This window comes from Balaenoptera ricei, chromosome 2 (assembly GCF_028023285.1).
Source record: "Balaenoptera ricei isolate mBalRic1 chromosome 2, mBalRic1.hap2, whole genome shotgun sequence".
NCBI classification, from domain to species: Eukaryota; Metazoa; Chordata; class Mammalia; order Artiodactyla; family Balaenopteridae; genus Balaenoptera; species Balaenoptera ricei.
This window is the reverse complement of record NC_082640.1, coordinates 159,605,478-159,624,979: the sequence shown is the minus strand read 5'-3', so window position 1 is coordinate 159,624,979 and position 19,502 is coordinate 159,605,478. Positions and strand designations below refer to the sequence as shown.

Sequence of the window (19,502 nt, the reverse complement as noted above, 5' to 3'; positions counted from 1 at the left end):
GGGGAACTTCAGGTTGTTAGGCTATGTGGGCCTGGGGCTGGGAAGTAGGGCAGAGCCAGATCATTCCAGAACTGCAAGTGCCTAACAGTCTGGCTAACAGTCTCAACTTTTTGCAGTAGATGATGGGAGGTCTTGAAAAGGGATGTGATCACTCTGATGGCAGTGTGGGTGATAGGTGTGCAAGACTAGAAGATCAGTTAGGAGATGAGAAAAAATGGGAGTCAATACTTAGGAAGACTTAATGTACGCCAGGCACTGTTTTAAGCTCTTATCATCCCCATCTTGCACATGAGAAAACCAGGTGGTTAAGAAACTTGCTCAAGGTCATCAAGCTAGTGTGAGCCAAGAATTGGACTCAGGTCTCAGCTTGTGCTCTTAACCTGGACATTCCCATGAATATGAATTTTGGCTTCTAGTCCAAGGCGCATCATTTGTATTTGTTTTCGTTTAAAAATAATGCCTTAAAGCATGCCCAGTGCACACCCTGGATCTCGGAGGGCCCGTTCCTCCTGGCCCACAAACACAAGGTAGGGAGCCTGGGCTCCAGGAATCAGATCGTGAAGGAGTCTGTTCTGGGGCTGGTTCTGCAGGGGACGTGGGACGGTGCTGAAACGAGGCCTTTGGGAAGCTGGCAGCTCTGGTTCTGTGAAGAAAGGGTATTTCTGTCCCCGTGGCCCTGCTGGCCCACCCTCCGTGGTGGCCACACCTGTTTTGTCCTTCTCCCTATCCCCAGCCAGACGTCTCTCCTAGAGTGACAGCAGCAACTGGGGACATCTGCAGAAGTTCCCTCTCAGGCTTGACAAAGGCACTCAGAACCTGGCCCAGGCCTGCGAGAGAGGGAGGTGGAGGCGGGGGTAGGAGGGCCACGGGATGAGGACAGCTGGAGGCTGCTGCGGCAGGCACGGCCCTGCCCCGGAACAGGTGAGGTAACCGTGAACTCAGGCGGAGGGCCCCCTGGGTTTTCACGGGTAAAAGAGAAGACAGTGCAGGGACTTCTCAGCACACGGTGGCTTAACTTCACAGCTGGGGTTTTGAGCTCCCTGCTCCCTCAGAAAGGACGTGGCAAAAAAGGGGTGAAGAGAAGGCACAGGCATCAAAGGAGTGTCCCTATTCGGGCTGGGTGGGCGCACAGTGGAAAAGCTTGGAGGGAAGGACACAAAGAGCAGGGACTGGGCAGAAGCCTTGGAGAGACACCTGGATGGGACATTGAGTCAGTGTTGGAAAGAGTCTCTCTGGGCAGAGCCCAGCATAGGGTCACCCTAAGGCTGATGGGGGTGGACCTGGGGTCATTTCAGAGGAAAAAGAATCTTGACTGGACTAGGTTTTTGAAAGGGAGAAGCTAGTTTTGGGAGAAGGGGATATAGGGTAAAACATTAAAAAAAAAAAATGGTAACCTCTTATAGGTACATAGCATGATAAAGCAGTTTTCTTGTCCTTGTGATTCTCCAAAGTCCCTAGAAAGCAGGCATTCTTTTATTGTTTGTGTAGCAAATACTTACAGTACATCTAGGGATCCAAAATGCAAGACTTGGAGAAGGTAAGTGTCAACTTTCCTAAGATCACACAGTGGGTTGGCTTTAGTTAGGCAGGACCCAAACTCAGTCCTGGTTCCCTGTTCTTTCTACAACCTTGTCTCTCTTCTGTTTTAACTGTAGGTAATGAGGTCCTAGAAGTAGTACCTTTATTCTGAAAAGGGAAATGACAACAGGGACACAAGGAACATAAGGGACATAAGGAACCCAGCATTGTGGACTTGGGATTTCCTCAAAGGTATTTGTACCCCCTATTCCCCACATTCCTGTAAAGGTTGGTTATTCACTTAAACACACCATGTGTGCTGGCCTCGATGGAAAGTCCTGACAGAGAAAGGACAATGGAAAAAGGACAGGAAAGCAGGCATGGGGTTTGGGGTGAAGAAAACTCCTCTTTTAAATCGTGAATGATGGAAGCAGAAAGTTAGAGGCAGGTGGATGGGTGGTGAGAACCTGGCTTCCTTGGAAGCTTTGTTTTTTTTTTTCTTAAGAACAGCTTTATTGGGATATAATTCACATACCACAAAATTCACCCTTGGAAGCTTCTTAATGGTCTCAAGTTGTCCCAGAAGTGGATGCTGATGATGACCACTCAGGGCAGTGAGGGATCACTCTGAGCGGAGTCCAGAGAGCTGATGCCATTCTAGGAAGCGTCTCTAATGCCATATTCTACTGTCACTGGGACCCAGAGTTTGAAATCCTGTCTAGGATGCTTTGCTTCCTGGAGTGTTTCTCAGCAGATGCACTCCCTGGGAACTGGAGCTCTGTACCTCTCTCTTTTCTGCAGTTTGTAAAGAAGCTTGCTGGTGGAGAAAAGTCCGCTGTATGGGTAAGGTCCCTGGAACACCTTTATTTTTTTCTTACCCAAAGGGCACCCTTCTTAGCTGCCTCTGTAGGAAGGGCTGGAGCTTCTAAAACCAAAACTTTCACTTCACATGTCAGTGATTCTGCACTGTCATATCTGCAGCAAAACTGACCTCCAGGGCTTTCCTGGAAGAGCTGCAGCTTTCTTTATACATCCTCAGCTGCCTGCCTTTGGGAGGGAGACTTCTCCTGCCAGGCAGGGGCCATCTGGGACAGTCTTGGGCCCTCCTCCCCTACACACGCACATGCCGTTTCTCCTCCCTCTCTTCCTTTGTGAGCATGAGCTGCTCCAAGATGAGCAGGGCTGTTCCAGGTCACTGACTTCTGTTTCTCATGCATCCTGCCACCTACCTCTGCTCCCTGTGCTGCTTCCTGGGCCTGGCCCAGCATCCCGGCGTAGGACAGAGAGGAAGTCCTGGCGGGACAAGGCTGAGGAGTGCCCTTTGGAGCGGCTCCCACTTGTTCCCTGGAGGCTAGGCTCTGGCTTCATGGTGGCAGGCTCTTCTAGAAATGTGCTCCCCAGCCAGGGTTCTGCTTGGTGGGGAACATCCCTGGGCTTGTCTACACTGGCTATCGGGGGACTTGCTCTGGACTGGCTCGAGGCCAGCTCTGGGGGCCAGGCCCAAGGGGGAGGTCAGGATGGCTGCAGGTTTGCAGAGGAGTGAGCACTGCAGACCAGGCGGCTTTGCTTTTGCTTCCCTCACTTGGATGAGGTGTCAGTGGGGAGGAAAAAAATCAGACAAATGGAAAAAACAAAAAGGTTTTACACAGAACCTCTGCCAGGAGTCCTGAGAGTCCAGCCTCTACTTGGGGGCCAGCATGCCTGAGCGTCCCAGTCCCCCAATTGCTCACTGCCTTCCTCTAGGGGAGATGGGAAGAGGAACAGAGAGATGACAGACTACTGGCTTGCTTTGTGATCTTGTGCAAGTCACTCAACCTTTCTGAACCTCAATGTTTGCATCCATAAAATGAGCGGGATGAAACTCTCTCACACACAGGGTTGTTCAGTAGGCTGTGTGTGGGGACATCCTTTGAGAATTGTCAGGAACAATACTGTCAGAGCAGATGCTAAATCCGAGAGCCTGGGCTTTTCTTTGTTGGAGGTCGTTTCCCTGGCTCCTCCATTCATTTTTTACAATCACAGAATCGTGGATTTTAAACTGGAAGGAATTTTAAAAGGTCATCCGGTCCAGTCCCCTGGCATAATTATCTTTATTTTGCAGATGAGACTAAGTTGTCATGACTGTGACATGTCTGTCATACCATGGTGCAGATAAGCCCTTTTCCTCCTGGGTAAGGTGTGAGCGTCAGATGCACACAGGTGCTCCCGCCAGTGAAGGGATGGAAGAGGACAGGAAGGTCATGCCCCTTAGAAGCAAGTGTGGGGTTCTGAAGGTTTCTAGGCAGAAGGTACCAGTGTCATCTCTGTCATCCACTGGGGGCAGAGGGAGGGGCGTAGTGGGGAAGGTCCTTGCCCTGCAGGTTCAGAGGGACGTGAGAATCTGCTGCCCCTCCCCTTCCCCCTGAGAAAGCAAGGGATGCACCTGCTTCTCACGACTGGCCACAGGGGAAAAGCAGCTGCCAGGACACAGTGTATTCTTCAGTGGTTTTTCCTTCAGAGAAAAATCTCCTTCTGACCCATCTCCTTGGGGAAAAGAAAAAACAAAAACAAATGAAAGGAACTAGGAAAAAAGGGCTCCCTCCCCAGGACTTTCTCCTGGCCCTGGAGCCTCATTGTATGTGGGGGCCAGCAAGAACCTCCTGAGTAGCAGAAAGGTTTCCCATCTTCCCGCCAGTTAAGGAGGCATCAGGGGATGGTAGGGAAGGTAGGTGAAATATAGGCATGCAGTCAAAAGCTGCCTAACTTGGGCCTCAGCTGCTAGAATTAAACCAAGGAGCTTTTCACACCCAAGTAATCAAGACATGGGTCTTTCATAGGGGCTGGGAGCAGTTTCTCAATAACCTTACCACCACTAGGATGCTGATAAGCCAAAAAGTGAAGCTTGGGGAGACTGTTAATGAAGTGCCTTGGAGAGGATTAAGCATGCTTTACCGTATCCAAAACGAGAGTTTTCTTTGTGGAAGAAAGCGACTTGTGTCCTCCCCAACATCACACACATACTTTCCTGGCAGGCCCGCTGGGTTTCCAAACATTTCGTCACCGTCTCGTCCTGACCTTGGTGTGAAAGGAACGAGCCGCGTGGCCTGTTGGTTCCAGCAAAGCCATCGGGGGCGCTGGCCTGGGCTGGGGGAGGGTGGCGACTGACTTGGGAGTGGAGGTGAGGTCTGCTGGAAATCCCCAGCCTGGGCAGCCGCCGGAGGTTTAAAGACGCCTTCTCCGGCCTTATTTGGTCGCAGGAAGTGGGCGGCGCCGGGCCTGCTGGCTGAGAGGCAGACCCGAGACAGTTGTGCTGATGAAGTGGTAGAGCTGGTTCCTGCTCGCCGCCGTGCCGCGCGCGCCGGCCCGCCGCTGGGCGCTCCGCGCTCCCAGCCCCGAGTTGTGCAATCCTTTGTAGCACGCCAGAGAGTCCTCCTCCTTCGCTGTTGCCTCTCGCCCTCTCGCTCTCTCTCTCTTTTTTTTCAAGCTGTGAGCTCAACCGATGAGTCAGAGCAGTGCAATCCTGACACTGCATCGCAGGACTGGGGGGTGACACGAAGGGAGGGAGAGCGACCGCGAGGCGGACACCACGGGCGCGGGTTGCGCCGAGGCTCCTGTGCCGGGAGCGAGGGGTGACAGCCCGCGCGTCCCACCCGGGCCCTGCCAGCAAACTTCCCGGCCTCGGGAGGCGCGAGCTGGCGGAAATTCTGCGAGCGCCGCGGGGAGGCGGCGGCGCCTGTTTGTTTTTAAAATCGGGAGTGCGTGCAGGCGGCTGGAGCCTGGGAGGCGACCGAAGGCGGCGGCCCGCGGCGGAAAGGGGACAGCCGATGCCGGAGCTCGGGTAGGAGCAGGGTAAGTGGGGCTGTTGGGCCGGCGGCCGAGGCCTGCACGCGGCTCGGCGCAAAGCCCGCCCTGGCTGCGGCGGCCAAGGGACCCCGGGCTGCGCGCAAGCAGTGGCGGCTGGGCGCGCGGGCTGCAGCTCTGCAGGCGCGGCCCAGAGCGGGGGCGCGGAGCCACGGGGGGCGCGGCGCGGCAACTTCTGCTGCCGGAGCGGCCGGGGGTGGGGGCGCGCGCTTGTGTACGTGCGTTTGCCGCCCCGCCGCCCGCCCCCTCGGCGGCCCGCAACCCGCCCCGCCCGCAAGTGCCTATGCAGCGCCAACCCGCCGTGTTTGTGCAGCTACGCAGCTCGCGCGCGGCCCCCGCCCACCCGGGCGCGGCCCCGGCAGGAAAACCCTCCCGAGCCTCCGGGCCCGCGGCGGTAGCGGCGGCTCCTCCTCCGCCTGAGCGAAACGTGGTGTCCGCCAGGACCGGCTTGCGTGACCGAGCCTGGGTCCGGGAGGTACGGGAGGATCTCGCGAGCTGCGGGAACTTGGTGCGGGAGCCCTTTCCCCTTCCCGTGTGCACCCGAGAGCGGACGTGGAAACTGCACGCGCGCCCGGAGTTTGGGGGACAGAGGTGCAGGGGTGGCAGGGAACCGGGGCCAGTGCAGCTGAGGCCTAAGCTGGAGCGTTTAGGGCGGGCGGACCGGCCTCACCCCGCGCACCCCGGTGCTGCCGGCTGCTGGCGCACCTCAGACCTGTCATCCTTCGCCCAACCCCTCACGCCCCGTGCAGCTGCGGCCTGCGGAGCTTTCCCGCCGCCTCATCTTGTGCTGCGTTTGGTGGTGCCTGTGCGGAACTCGGGAGCCCGGGTTTTTTTTTCTGGAGCCTGCGTAAGGCCGGCTTGGTGGCGGTAGTCATACCCCCCTTACAACTCACACATCCAGGAGCGTGTCCACCAAGTTGCACCTCTAGGGCCCCCACCAGGCTTCTGGATAAGGGCCTGACGCTTTCAAGCCTCAGCCCCAAGGAAGCCTCAGGAAGGCAGACCTAGAGGAGATACCTGCCACTCTAAAGTGGGAGCCCCTGGGTATTGCAGCCCAGCCTCCAGAGTGAGCTGCTGCAAGCATGAAAGGGGAAGTTACTCTCCCCCGTTTAAAACTTTGTTGGTCACAACTTTAGTGTCTACTTCCTGCTTCCACCGTCCCACCTGGGACCTGTGTGCCAGCCTGTGCAGCCTCGCTCAGGGGACGGTGGGATGGGGGAGAGCTGGCAGGCCTTGGGTGACTCTGGAGGCCGCCTAGGCACGTGTGTGCAAGGGATCCCTGTTGGCAGCTGTGGCTGGAGGGAGGGAAGATCTGGCCTGCTCCAACAGGGGGAGCCTGGCCTGGTGGCAGCCTGGAGGTCTGGCCCCTCCTTGGCCTTGCAGCTTCAGGATTGAGACTGGAGGCCTGATGAAGGTGGAAGAAATGCAGCTCTGAGGAGAAGCCTCTTCTCCCTTGTGGGGCCCCGGCTAAGGGAAGGAAACCACTTGTCTTGCTCCAGAACCTCCTAGGGATGGTGTGCATGTGCCGCTTTAACATCAGAGAAATGCACCCTTTTCACAGGCTGTTAGATGGCTTCAGGATGAAGGGGAAAGGAGAAACCATCCCTGGTTGGGAATTTGTGGATCCTCTTTTTCCTACGGCTCTGGACAGTGAATAATAGGGGTGTAAACGCTCAGTTACTGTGATAAACCATCTCATTGTATGGCTCTGGCCCAGTCTCCACTCTAATTGGATTGGCCTCTGGCAGGTTACTCTGGTCTGAGTAGCTCCCAGAGGCCAGGCGGGGTGAAGGACCTGGAGGGTTCCTCCCCCCCCTCCCCAACCATGCAGCTTGCTCTGGGACAACCTGACCACTGCCAGTGTGGTCTCTCCAAGCATCGGGAAGAACCCACACTCCTCCTGGCTCTGTCAGCCCCTCACCCCACCCTAGGAAAGAGTGCCCTGGAGTGCCCATGGGGATGAGAGTTCAACTTTTAAATGTGGGATTTAAAAATAGCTTGAGTGTTTAGCCCTGTGGGCTGCTGCTTTTAATAAATGGAGAAACAAAAAGGCAATATGCAGTTACAGATTTCAGCTGAAGGCCTCCTGTGGCTGCAGAACTCAGGGAAGGGGTGCCCAGTGGAGCCAAGGCCTCTGGGCCCCTGAGTGGGAGAAGGATTGGCAGGGGGGTGCGCATGGAGCAGAGTATCCTGGAAGGGGAGTGGGTCCAGTCCAGGAATCTTTGGCATTGATAGCCCCTCTCCTGCAGTTGGGTCTCCCAGAAGGAAACCTTGCTCCTGGTGGAATGGGGATGGCCACAAGTAGCTGGCAGATTCCTGCGTATCCTTCTAATCCTGTTTCAAATGTCACTTCTTTGGAGAAGCCTCAGCCTTCTTCTGCATACTCATTTCCACCTTATATAGTCATTTGTGTACGTACTGTAATGTGGTGGTCAAAACATAAACTGGGAGCTAGAGTTCCTATACCTTCAAAGAGTCCAGGTGAAGATTTTGCAAGTTAGTACATATACATCAAATGTTGAAAGCACATTTCAGCATTATCATAGCTCTGCTCTAGCATATGCTCTATATTGTTACCACAGTGTCCGGCATCTAGTAGGTGATTAGTATATGTTAGCTGAACAAATGAATGAAAGATCTCCATCCAGAAAACGTGGACTTAGCATGTGGTGGGCCCAGTGAGTCCTGCTGCGGGATTCATACTGTGCCATTGCTTTCAAAAGGGTTGGTCCATGTGTGAATCTGCTGCTGGTGAACCCAGTCTCCTGGCACTGCCCTATGGCTGGCCTTCTGGAGAGTGTGTCCCAGTAATCCTGACCCCAGTGGGACCTCAGGGTGAAAGAGTGTTGGAGCCTCCTGCCTGGGAATCTGCTAACCTGGGCATTTCCTTTGGCCAGGCCAATTGGCACCCTTCCTGTGTGTGCTCGAATTAGTATAGAAGCAGCCTGGGGGCTCCATTCTTCCCTGACACACCACAGGCTGCAGGAAATGCAGCCAGGGGTCGTGTTCCATCGGAAGAGTTGCTTCTGCACAGGCAGGATCGCTTTGGCTGTGTGGGGCTGAACTAAAGAAACTCCTTGAGCTGGGCTGGAGCTGGGTGGAGTGTGCTGAAATTACCATTTCTTATTTGTGGGATCTGCATTTGCATTCGAAGCAACATTCAGGATATCGTGAGACTGTGAGCTCATTTTATGAATCAGAAGCGTTACAGCATAACTTCGGTGTTGGAAACTGCTCTTTGGAATCCAGATCACCCTCCCTCCACCCCCAACACACGCACACTTACAGGGGCTCTCACAGTCACACACTTGGGGACAATAACAGTTAGTGGGACATCAATTCAGATTCCAGAGCCATCAGGCAAAACTTGTGCACACCTACTTCCGTCCCCGCACTCAGAACACCATTCCTGGATGGTTTGTGGACGATAACCTGGGCAGTGACTCTGAAGGAAGCCTGGCAGGGGCATAGGAATGAGGCCTGGGCAGAGGTTCGTTCTTCAGCTTCCCCACTTGCTGTGTGGTTTTGAGCATTGCTTAACTTCCTGAGCCTCAGTTTCCCTACCTATAAAATGGGGATGATAATAATTACTCAGGGTTGCTGCAAAGGTTAAACAGGATTGTGCATGCAACGTGACTGGCACACAGTAGGTACTCAACAGATGATGGCTAGCATTTCACCAGTTCCTACCAAGCCCAGCTCCTGTTTGCCTTTTGCTCCTTCCAGGGAAAAGGAAATGAAGGGTGTCCTGCTTGTGGTAGGAGGGTACCCTTCCAGGCCACTGGGCTTATGTAAATGAAGCTCATTTTCGAACTCCCTAGGCCCTGGGCAAAACTGTGTGATGCACTCCAGCCTGGACCAGCCCAGACCCTGCTGCCTGTGTACTTTTGCAAGGGATTCTGTCCCTGCAGCGGAGGGTTAAGGGCTCAGCTTCCCAGAGAACAGATTGTGCTCTCGGGAACCTACCCGCCCAGGCCTCAGGCTGAACTGCTCACGTGGGTGGGAGGAAGGCTGCTTTCTAAGCCAAGGAAAAAAATCCCCTTCTCTTCGGTTCACCTGAAGCCTCTCAGTGTGACCTCAATGGAGTTCGGGTGGAGCCTGGGGTGGGAGTTGCTCCTAAAAGCACTTTGGCTGTTTCACCAAGTAGCAAGGGTGGAGTGGGAGGGTGGGGGGAACACCAAGATATTATATAAGAAGAAAGTTAACACATGTCTGAAGAGAGCTGGGGTTTTGCAGGGGTGAGGGTCGGGGGCTCCCTGCGGGACTCAACTTACTGGTTGTGGTTTTCGGGGACTGGTGGGGAGGAGAGGGGCTGGAGGCCTGAGCCGTCCCAGGCAGTGGGTCTTGATCTTGCTCTTCCTGGAACGGATCCTGGTGCTATGGCCACCCGGGGAAGGTGCTCCCTGTTCCCTCTGCCTTTCTCTCCAGCCACAGGGAGCTTGTGGTGAGTGTTATTTTTTCCAGGCAATGCTTCTTCCTCTAGGAGTCTCAGGAAGGGAGGAGGGGAACAGCCAGGGCAGGTTTGTCCTGGCCGAAGCTTGGAGAGAGGCAAGTACAACAGGCTTGCAGCCAGAAGGGGGTTCCCTCTGAGGCCACCCATCTTCTCTGGGGAAATGGGGTCCAGAGAGGAAGGAAAATAGTGAGGGATTTCGATTCCCAGCTTTTTCCCAGCAGCTGGGCAGACAGAGACCCCAAGCCAGCCTGCTGTTGCCAGAATTTGCCAGTTCCTGGGAGGGGAAGGCCCTGGAACTCAGAAGAGATCTCAGAAACGGCTTGAGTGATAACTCAAAATCCTGCAAGTTCAAGTAGTCTGGCCTTTCTCCCCCTTCCTCCTCCTCCTCCCCCCAGCCTGCCGGCAGCTCTTGGGGCGCATCTGGCTGGCCTCAGATCCTCCATCCCACCTGACCTGGCTTTGTCTGACCTCTTCAGCTGGCCCTGGGTCCTAGTTCTGGGCTCTCCAGCTCCCAGGAGTTACCCAGAGCTGGAAGACACTTTGGGACATCTAGTCCTTCACTTTCAAATGGGGAAGCTGAGAGGCAGCGAGTTCCTTGAGGTTCCATAGACTGTCCCCACTTTCGCTTCACAGAGGAAAGGCTCCTCTGTCCTGCCCCTGGTCCCTGCCCCTCCCAGTTTCGAAACGGGGGAAGGGCCGCTTCAGTGCAGGAAGAGCCCAGAGGAATACTGTCTCAGCTCCTGGGTGTGGCCCAGTCTTCAGCTGGCTCCATAGTTATTTGTCTGTTTGTGTGTGTGTGTGAGTGAGTTTTGTGGTTAGGAGACTGGATCTGACTGAAAGCAGAAGTACCCATGCTCTGTGGGCTGTGCAGCGTGCAGATTGGGCTGTACAGGGACAGTCGGGAGAGGAAGACAGGGGGCAGAGGCCCCTCTGCATGGTGGCTGCTGGTGCTCTTTTTGTCCTTGCACAGTGCTTGCACACTTGCGTGTAAACAGCCCTTCCAGGTTGCTAGCAGCTGCCTTTCCTTGCTGGCTTTGCGCAGAAGAGGTACCAAAAATAACCAGGCGGGCACTTCTACTTGTGGGACTTTCACTGTGGTGGCCTCGGGGCGGGCTTACTTGCTCCCTGCAGGCCCCGGTGCCTCTGGCATCCCTGTTCAGACTTTCTGTGACCACCCTCTCCCCAGCCTCCCTCAGGTGATGGCACTTTCCCTTTTATTGCTCTTAGAGGGAGCCCAGGAGGGTGGAGGCTCCACTATGGGCTTGGAAGCTCTGCCAGGTTTTATCTGGGGACTCTTGTCCCGCCATGTCCCTGCAGGCCCTGCTGGCGCAGCTGAGTTCTGGGGAGGCCTGTGCTGAGTGTGCTTCTCGTGGGTCCCTAGGCCAGATGCCTGCAGAGCCCAGCACTGTTGCTGGGATTCCTAGTCCCCTTGTCCTGTTCCTGTCTGGTCAGCCCTGCTCTCAGCCGGCTGTGGAACTGGAAGAGGCCATTTCATTCCCTTCCAGGTGTTGAAGACTAATAATGAATGATTTGCCCCTGGCCAGCAAGGGGGAAATGAAATCACATTTATCGAGCTCTTACTTTGTGCCAGGCACTCCATACATAATATATATATATATATATATAAAACCCTCATTTAATCCCACAATAACTATGAGATGAAGATATTGTGCCCATTTACTGGTAGGGAAACTGAGGCCCACAGAGAGGCAGGTGATTGGAGAAGCCAGGATACATCCTGTTTGATCCCAAAGCCCTGTCTTTTCCCCAGGCAGCTCCCACACTTCTCCTATTTTCATGTGCACAGGGAACAATACTTTGACCCTCGGAATGAAGTGTTGATGGTAGGAATTCAGGCACCATTAGCTGGCTGATAGGGGAGATATTTTGGGCTGGGAAAGGTGGGGAAGACCCCTCTGAGGCCTCCCTCTCCAAACACTTTACAGGGTAGCGAGAAGCCCAGCCTGAGCCACGGGGCCCTGCTGTGCAGGGCAATGGGCACTTGGGGGTCCACTGTGTTTGTGTGTTGGGGGGGATTGCTGGGGAGTCACTCGTGCATGGGAGGAGTGGAAAGGTTTAGTTTAGCCCTCCCAGAAACCTTGCAAGCGTCTCCATCTCCCCAAATATCCCAGCCTCCGTAGTCTGAGAACAGCTCTAGGACCATAGGCTGGGAGTGGGTGGGATCTTGGGCCTCCCTTCCTGGCTGCTGGGTCTGACCCCGGGGCCCATCAGGCCGGCTGGCTTGGCCCAGGTCCCAGAGAGCCTGGTTGGTGTGTACTCGGGGTTTGGGCTGGATGCTCTGCTGGTGCCCGGTGCCAAAGGCCTCTGGGTGTATTTCAGGAACAATAAAGAATAAATCAACACAGGAGAAGAGGGCCTGCAGCAGCTGCTCAGAGACTGGAGAAACGCAAGGAATGTGTGAGCATTTGGCCGAAGCCCTGGATCTTGACCGGGACCTGAGAAAGGCCGTGACACTGACTGGATGGCTGGACGAGGGGGGCAGGTGGCTGGCTCTCTGTGCCCGCTCTGCAGCCCATCTAGGAGGCCCCAGGCAGCCATGTTGAGAGCTGCCCCACCTCTGCTGGCAGCAAGGTTTTGTTCTTCTTGGTCACTAGCAAGTATTGGGGAGCCATATTATCCCCATTCTTATCCTCCAAACCAGTAGGATGACCCCCTGAAAAAACTCCCTTCCCACTCTCCCCCCAGGCCATCAGGTAGGTCTTGGCTCCTTCTGGAGCTGGCCAGGCAGATGAGCCAGAGCTGATGAAGACGCCACAACTAGACACCGCTCCCACCCCCCCACCCCCGCTTCCTTTCTCCTGAGAAGAAGAGACAGCAGAGCCAGGTCTGAGGGAGTGCTGAGTGTGAGAACATCCCCTGGGAGGCCCTGACCACAGCTCTACCCAACTAATGAGCTGTGTGTCTTGGGCAAATCATGTTACCTCTCAGGGCTTCAGTCCCATCAGCCATGAAATTGAGATTTGGACCAATGATCTTTGGAGTGGGTGGGCACTATCTGTCTCCCTTATTTAGGATGTGCAATGAACAACCTTTATTTAGTAGTTTCACTTCGTGAGAGGAAACCCTTCTGAGAGCCCCATGCAGAGAGGTGGCTTGTCATGCTGGGGCTGATGCTCAGTGCCCTGGGTGGGGGGCATTGGCACTAGTAGGAACCCAAGCATGGACTGACTTGACCCAGATTTCAGTGTGCCAGGGGAAGGGGCAGGAGCCTGGGCCCCATGGGGATTTGGGGCGAGTCACGGCTTTATTTTTAAAGAGCTGTTGGCCAACTGTGGGTGTGGGGTTGGAGAGTGTGGGAAGGATGTGGCTTCCTCTTGAACTGAAGATGTTGAGCTTCACAGGTTGGCCCAGTGGTGGTAATCACCAGTAGCTTCATTTTCAAAGCCACTCGCCTCCCAGGCCTCTCTCACTCACCTTTCCTGACCAGCCACACTTCCAGGACATGACTGGTTTTCAGGCCAGCTGAAGCCGCTCTCCAGGGAGAAGATGTGAACAGCCCAGAGGCTGCTGCCATCCATCCCAAATAGCCTGATGTGTACCCAAGCAGGAGGCTGAGCCTGAAGCCCTGCAGAAAAGGCTCTGGGTTCCAGTCCTGGCATTGCCTCTATACTCCTGTGACCTCAGATCTTCAGGTGCCTCGTTGAGAAACGGGAGTGTAATAATACCTGCCTTGCCGTGAGGATTAAACGGGATCATGTGTGTAGAGTGCTCAGCACCATGCTTGGCACATAGTAGTGCCCTCAAGAAATGTCAGAGGTGGAGATGATGGTGAAGTAGAAGCCTTACATTTGTGATGTTGAGGTTTCACTTTGGCTCCAAGCCCTGCCCAGTGTCTTGCCAAAAGGTGCGGCCTCCTAAATGGAGGCATGAAGCGTTGTTATTGGCGTCCTTGATTCTGGGCCTTGATTCTTGCTCCTGTCTGTGTATTTGCAGGAAAGTTTCTTTCCTTCTCTGGGCTGCTTTGTGGAACAAGGAATTGGACTGAGTGAGCTGCAACATCCCTTGATATTTGGAATCTGTTCAGCTTCCGCAGCTATGCCCTGCTTTGGTGGTTGGCTCTGAAGAGAGGCACAAGCCACCTTTCTCCATGTGGTGTGGAGGCTCTTATTCCAGAGGGTGATCCTGCTGACTGCAGCTCCCAGCTCACGCCTGCAGTCCTCCCACCTCAAAGCCCTATGGGCTCTCCTAGCTTCCAGGGGGTCTTACAGATGTTCACGATCTCGAGGGGAGACTGTTTCTGCAGGCTGGGGCTGGGATTATTTCTTGGGAGGGAGTGTTATATACTATGCTGTACTTGGAAATGGCCCCAGGAAAAGCATCAGTTCTGGGAGGGAGCATGAGAAAGGGGAGGATCCACAGCTGGCTTTGTGGGGTTCTCATGTATGGCATTCCTTCTGAAGCCCACAACAAGTGTAGGTTTGGGATTTTTCTGGAAGGATGATGGAAAGACCAGGGACTTTAAAGGCAGACAACAAGATTTTGAATCTTGCTTCTGCCACCTTAATAACAGAGCCTCAGTTTCCCTCTGTAGAATGGGAACAATGAGATGCCTGGGTGGGAAGTTTGTATGCGTGGATTAGGGTATGTCAGGTGCCTGGCTTGGGGAAAGTGCTCTGTATATGTTAGCTTCCTTCTTTTGGGAAGGATCTGCCTTTTGGACATTCTGTAGACTGGCTGGGGAAGTGAAGATGTTTGCTTGTGGCCGTCTTCTCAGGGAGAAGTAGGGCTGAATAACAAGCTGTTACAGCCCTAAAGGGCTCTCCCTCCCCAGCTGTTTTGATTCCGGGATCAAGATTGGGGTCAGGTTCAGTGTGTGTCTGGTGTGGAGCTACCCAGGCATTTGCAAAAATCTGAGGTCTGCAGCTTCCTAGGGCTGTGCAGAAGGTGTGGAGAATATGGTCTGAGTAAGGAAGGAGTGGCCTTTCTGAGCTGAGAACTTGACACGTTACTTCTAACTTTCATTTCCTGTAAATTCCCCAAATTTCCTTCTATTTTTGATTTCTAATTTTATCTCGTTTTGATTGGAGAACATACTTTGTATGATTTCAACCCTTTCAAATTTATTGAGACTTGTTTTATGGCCTAATTTATGATCTATCCTGGAGAATATTCTATGTACCCTTGAGAAGAATGCATATTCTACTGTTGTTGAGTGGAAGGTTCTATGGCTATGTGTTAGGTCTATTTGCTTTATAGTGTTCAAGTCTTCTGTTTCCTTACTGATCTTCTGTTTAGTTGTTCTATCCATTCTTGAAAGTGAAGGCTCCAACTCTTATTGTTGAATTGTCTATTTTCCCCTTCAATTCTGACAGTTTTTGCTTCATGTATTTTGGGGGCTCTGTTGTTAGGTGCAAATACATTTATAATTGTAATATTCTCTTAATGGGTAGACACTTTTGTCATTATAAAGTGTCCTTCTTTGTCTCTAATAAGAGTTTTTGTCTTAAAGTCTATTTTGCTTAATATTAGCATAGCCATTCCCAGCTCTCTTTTGGTTACTGTTAGCATGGTATATCTTTTTCCATCCTTTTACTTTCAACCTACTTGTGTCTTTGAATCTAAAGTGTGTGTCTCTTGTTAACAGTTGGATCATGGTTTTTTTAAACCCATTTTCCCAAACTCTGCCTTTTAATTGGGGTGTTAATCTATTTACATTTAAAGTAATTATTAAAAAGGTTGGATTTATGTCTGCCATTTTTGCTATTTGCTTTCTGTCTAATGTCTTTTTTTGTTCCTCTCTGTTACTGTCTTCTTTTGTGTTAAATAGATACTTTTGAGTATACCATTCCAGAGCTGTAAAATGGGACAAAGAAGAGTGAGGGTTAAATAAGATGTTGCCAGCAATGCACTCAGCGCAGTGTTTGGCAGATAGTAAAAGCTCAGTAAACATGGGCACTCAGTTGGGCCTTAGGCACTCTAAGAGCCATAGTCAGCCCTAGGGCTCATGGGACCCCTCATGCCTCCTGTGCAGGGCACGACACCCTGGCAGGTGGCTCCCAGGGGAGTGAGGAGCAGTGGGTCCTTGGAAACTGCACTGTGCCAGGCCCTGACCCTCTAGCCGTTCCTCTGCTCCAGCATCTGGGCACCACCTGGGCTGCTTATGAAGCATTGTGGATTTCCCACCTTGATTTCCCCCCGTTACCAGACCCATGAACTAATAATCTCTCAGGGTAGGTTTGAGAACCACTGCTCAACACTGACAGGCCAACAGAGTGTGATGGAGACCTGGTTTGGACTTGGTAGGCTTGGATTAGAATCCTGGCTCCTCACAAAGGACCTCCGGCTGTGACCTGGAACAAGTTACTTTTCAGAGCCAACCTTTCCTCATTTCTCAGATAGGGATAAGTGGTTATACAAATGAGCGATACTCACACACATTGGACACATGAGCAGTGCTGGTGGCTACTATTTATTGTGGCAGTTGCTCATTACAAAGGTGATTCCTGGACACAGGCCTTCTCCACCCCCGCACCCCAACCCCCGGCTCCCAAATTCCTCAAAGGCAGAAACCATTGAGTGGCGGGTCCTGGACCAGACACCGGGTTACCTGACAACCAGTTCACTGCCCTCTCCATTGGGCCACACTGCCTCCAGGCTCTGCTTCTCCCAGCCTTGCTATGGAAACAGAAGGGAATTGCAGAAGCCTTGTGAGCTAGTGGTTAATAGCGAGTAAGAGCACCAAGATTCAGAAAGGGTGAGAACAGTATGTGCCGGAGGGCTGCCTGGAAGAGGTAGGCTTTGAAGGGAGGCAGGTTGTCAGAGTGGAGGCAGGGCTTCTAGGCAGAGGTGACAGCTCCAGCAAAGGCTCAAAGCCAGGGAACTCTCCCCAGGGTCACTTATTCCCTGTGTGTATCTCGAGCCCCAGGACAGGCCACCTTGCATTATAATCAATGTGTGTTTCTGTTTTTCTCCCCCAATGGACTGGGAGCTCTGTGTGGGTAGGGACTGTCCCTCGTCTCCTGTGTCTCCCCAGAGCCTGGCTTACAGCCAGTGCTCAGCAAATGCTTGTTGAGTGGATGAAGGGGCAGTGGGCAGACCTGCAGGGCTACAGAGGGTGTGTGTGTGGGGGAGGGCGCAGTAAGCAGGGCAGGGCCATGTTAAGGGAGGTCCCTGTGAATGGCCTTCTCTGTATGTTGGTCTGGGACAGAGTCTGGCACTGGGCCTCAGGCACAGACTCCAGGGAGCCCTGCCCTAGACCTGCCGTTGAGCCAGCCCCTTCCAGAAGGAGAGCCAGGCCCTTCTGGAAGGGGAGGGGGGAGCTGGAGCAGCCTCTGGTGGCGTGAGCCCTGTAGGGCGTAGAGAGGGTTGTGAGGTCCTCATGAAGCCCTCTCCAGAGGCTCAGTCACTGAAGGGCTGGCTGCAGGGACACTTGCTTTGTCTCTCCTGGAGAGAGCCTAATCCTGCCAGCTTCCATTTTACCCCCTGGGAGTCCCGAGTCCTGTAGAAGGGGGTTTCCTGAGTTGCCTGTGATCCTTTGTGGCCCTTGTCTAGGAGGGAGGCAGCCAGTCCCCCCCGAGTATGGGCGGAAGCTGGGCCTGGAGGCTCAGTCCTTTCCTGGCTCTGCCTACGACTCAGTGTTTTCTCTCTGCCTCAGCTTCCCTTCTATAAAACGGATCTGCTATCCTGACTTTTATGGACATCCTGGGGGTGTTTGTGGGGTAGTGGGGGAGGAGATGATAAAGGTAGATGCCTGAATGAAGCCCTGGGGGGTGCATCATAAGGCAAAGGATTTCCTCTTACCTGTATCCCTTTAAAAGCATCTCAGTGTTGGCATTTTTACAGTCAAAGCTCAAACTGCAGGCAGCTCGAACCCTGGCCAAGCCTCTGAGCCTGTCCAGCTTGATGGCTGAGCCCCTGGGACTCATGATGCCCTGGCCTATAAGGGCTGAATTTCAGTCTGGAGAAGTGATAATCCAGGGACTCTCTCTGGACTGGGAACGGGCACAACGCGGGGCCTGCTCTCTCGCACCCCCAGGGGAAGTGACACTTGTGGGAGGCAGGTCCTCATCTCTGTGGCTGGCGTCTCCTTCCTTATTGGTTTTACATATCCCTTGAGAACAGGACTTGTATGTCCAGTGGCTTGGAGAAATGGGGCCCTGCAGCCTGGGTGTGAACTCCCAGTTAGAGGGGGTGTACACAGCATTGAGATGATTGCACTGTGCCCAGAGGCAAGGTCTGCCTAGGCCCTGGGCAACTCTAGCTGGCCCAAGATGGCAATTTCAGGCCACTCGCCCAGTCTGGCTGTAGCCAAAGGCCCCCGAGTATTTGAGAGAGAGCTTTTCAGGATGTGAGTCTGGACTGGAGGGCCAGCTGGGCCATGCAGGGCTCCTCTAGGGAGGGGCCCTCATCACTGCCCCGGGCATCCTAGCCAGATACCTTGGTGTCTTCAGGCTCAGCCCAGCCATGTCAGGGCATGAGATAAACAGATCCACAGGCTCATGTCCCTGGCCTTGGTCTAGGCAGGAGGGAAGCCTTGAGGGAAGAAGAATGGGCCGGGGCAACAGTGGGACTGGCACTTTCTCAGTTGTCCTGCATGTAGTGTGGGGCAGTGAGTGACAGTCAAGGGGCAAGTGGCTTATGGGCCTGCAAGTGGAGAAGGATTTGTGTTCAGCTTAGTTGGATAGGGCCTGGGGCCACTGATGGGATGGGATGGGGTGGGGTTAGGAGGCTGGGCCTCTTCACTTCATCTCAGCATGATGTGCTCAGGAGCTCTGATGTGCATCAGGGAGAGAGACCGGAAGTCAGGGCTGGGCAGGAGCCCACGGTGGATACACTGGCTGTGAGCAGTGGCTCTGACTCACCTTGGGTGCAGTCTTGAATGAGCAGCCTAAGAGGCAGGTACAAGCCAAGTGCCAAGGTACAGTGATCTGCAGACTCTGCCCCCTGCGGTTTGCTGTCTGCTGGGGACTAAGAAATAGGCACCAGGAATTCAGTGTGCTGAGACCAGTTATGGGGTTTAGGAGGTATTATGGGCTCAGAGTATAGTACCTGGCTCAGACTTGGGATGAGGGCAGACTTCCCAGAGGAAGCAGTGTCTGAAACCTGAAAGGTGAGTAGGACTTGGTCAGATGAAAAGGTTGGGAATGTGTGCTAGGCAGAGGAACTGCCTGGTCACAGACCTGGAGGCAAAGCAGGAACAGCGTATTGGAGCAGGAACAGCACTGAGTGATGGCTCCAGCGTGGAGTGTTGAGAGAAGTGGCAGGAGCCCAAGTCTGCAGGGACCTGTGGGCTGCATAGGGAGTTTAGACTTTGTCCTAAGACAGCCTCTTTGGTGCTCAGTGAGCTGGCTGGCCTAGAGATTCGGGGCTTTGTTGGGTGCCATATTTAAGTCTGTTTGCCTCGGGTTGGAGATGCATGAGCTGTGACTCCCCCTCTTCCTAGTGCTGAGTCTGCGGGGCCAGGCGTGGCCCAGGTAAGAGCAGGAGCTTGGAGCATTAGCCTCCCAGGGTCGGGGGGTCGTTCAGTCGGCTCTCAGCCCCAGGTCAGAGCTGAGCCCCCGTGGCCACCAGGACCAAGCTGGGCACCCCTTTCCTGGCCTGTGTAACCTTGACTCACAACAGTCTTGTCTCTTGGATGGCCGCACTGAGTGCCCCAAGCTTGTGAGTGGCCCTGGTCCCCTCAGTGGTCATGCATGGCCTGGCCCCATTGCCCTGTGGTGAGGGCTCACTG

At 53.9% G+C, this 19,502-nt stretch overlaps 2 protein-coding genes across 6 annotated transcripts in view; one reads left to right on the top strand and one right to left on the bottom strand.

Annotated features, from left to right (window-relative positions):
* The window catches only part of MIDEAS (mitotic deacetylase associated SANT domain protein), a 63,677-nt gene that overhangs the window by 20,612 nt on the left and 23,563 nt on the right, over positions 1–19,502 (top strand). Inside the window, exons 3-4 of one of the 5 annotated variants that reach the window (XM_059914612.1) lie at positions 1,656–1,770; positions 2,320–2,361. The exons of 1 other annotated variant lie outside the window; for it this stretch is intronic. The gene's annotated coding sequence lies outside the window, so the exon portion shown is untranslated. Of the gene's footprint in view, positions 1–1,655; positions 1,771–2,319; positions 2,362–4,519; positions 5,347–19,502 lie in introns of those variants that run through there. 3 more of the 5 variants (XM_059914615.1, XM_059914611.1, XM_059914613.1) reach the window with 3 other exon arrangements.
* On the bottom strand, positions 3,680–5,029 carry LOC132360177 (uncharacterized). Its single transcript, XM_059915237.1, has 2 exons — positions 4,450–5,029; positions 3,680–4,041 (listed from the first exon to the last, which is right to left on the bottom strand). Exons 1-2 carry the CDS (start codon positions 5,027–5,029, stop codon positions 3,881–3,883), a joined length of 741 nt encoding a protein of 246 aa, XP_059771220.1. The 3' UTR covers positions 3,680–3,880.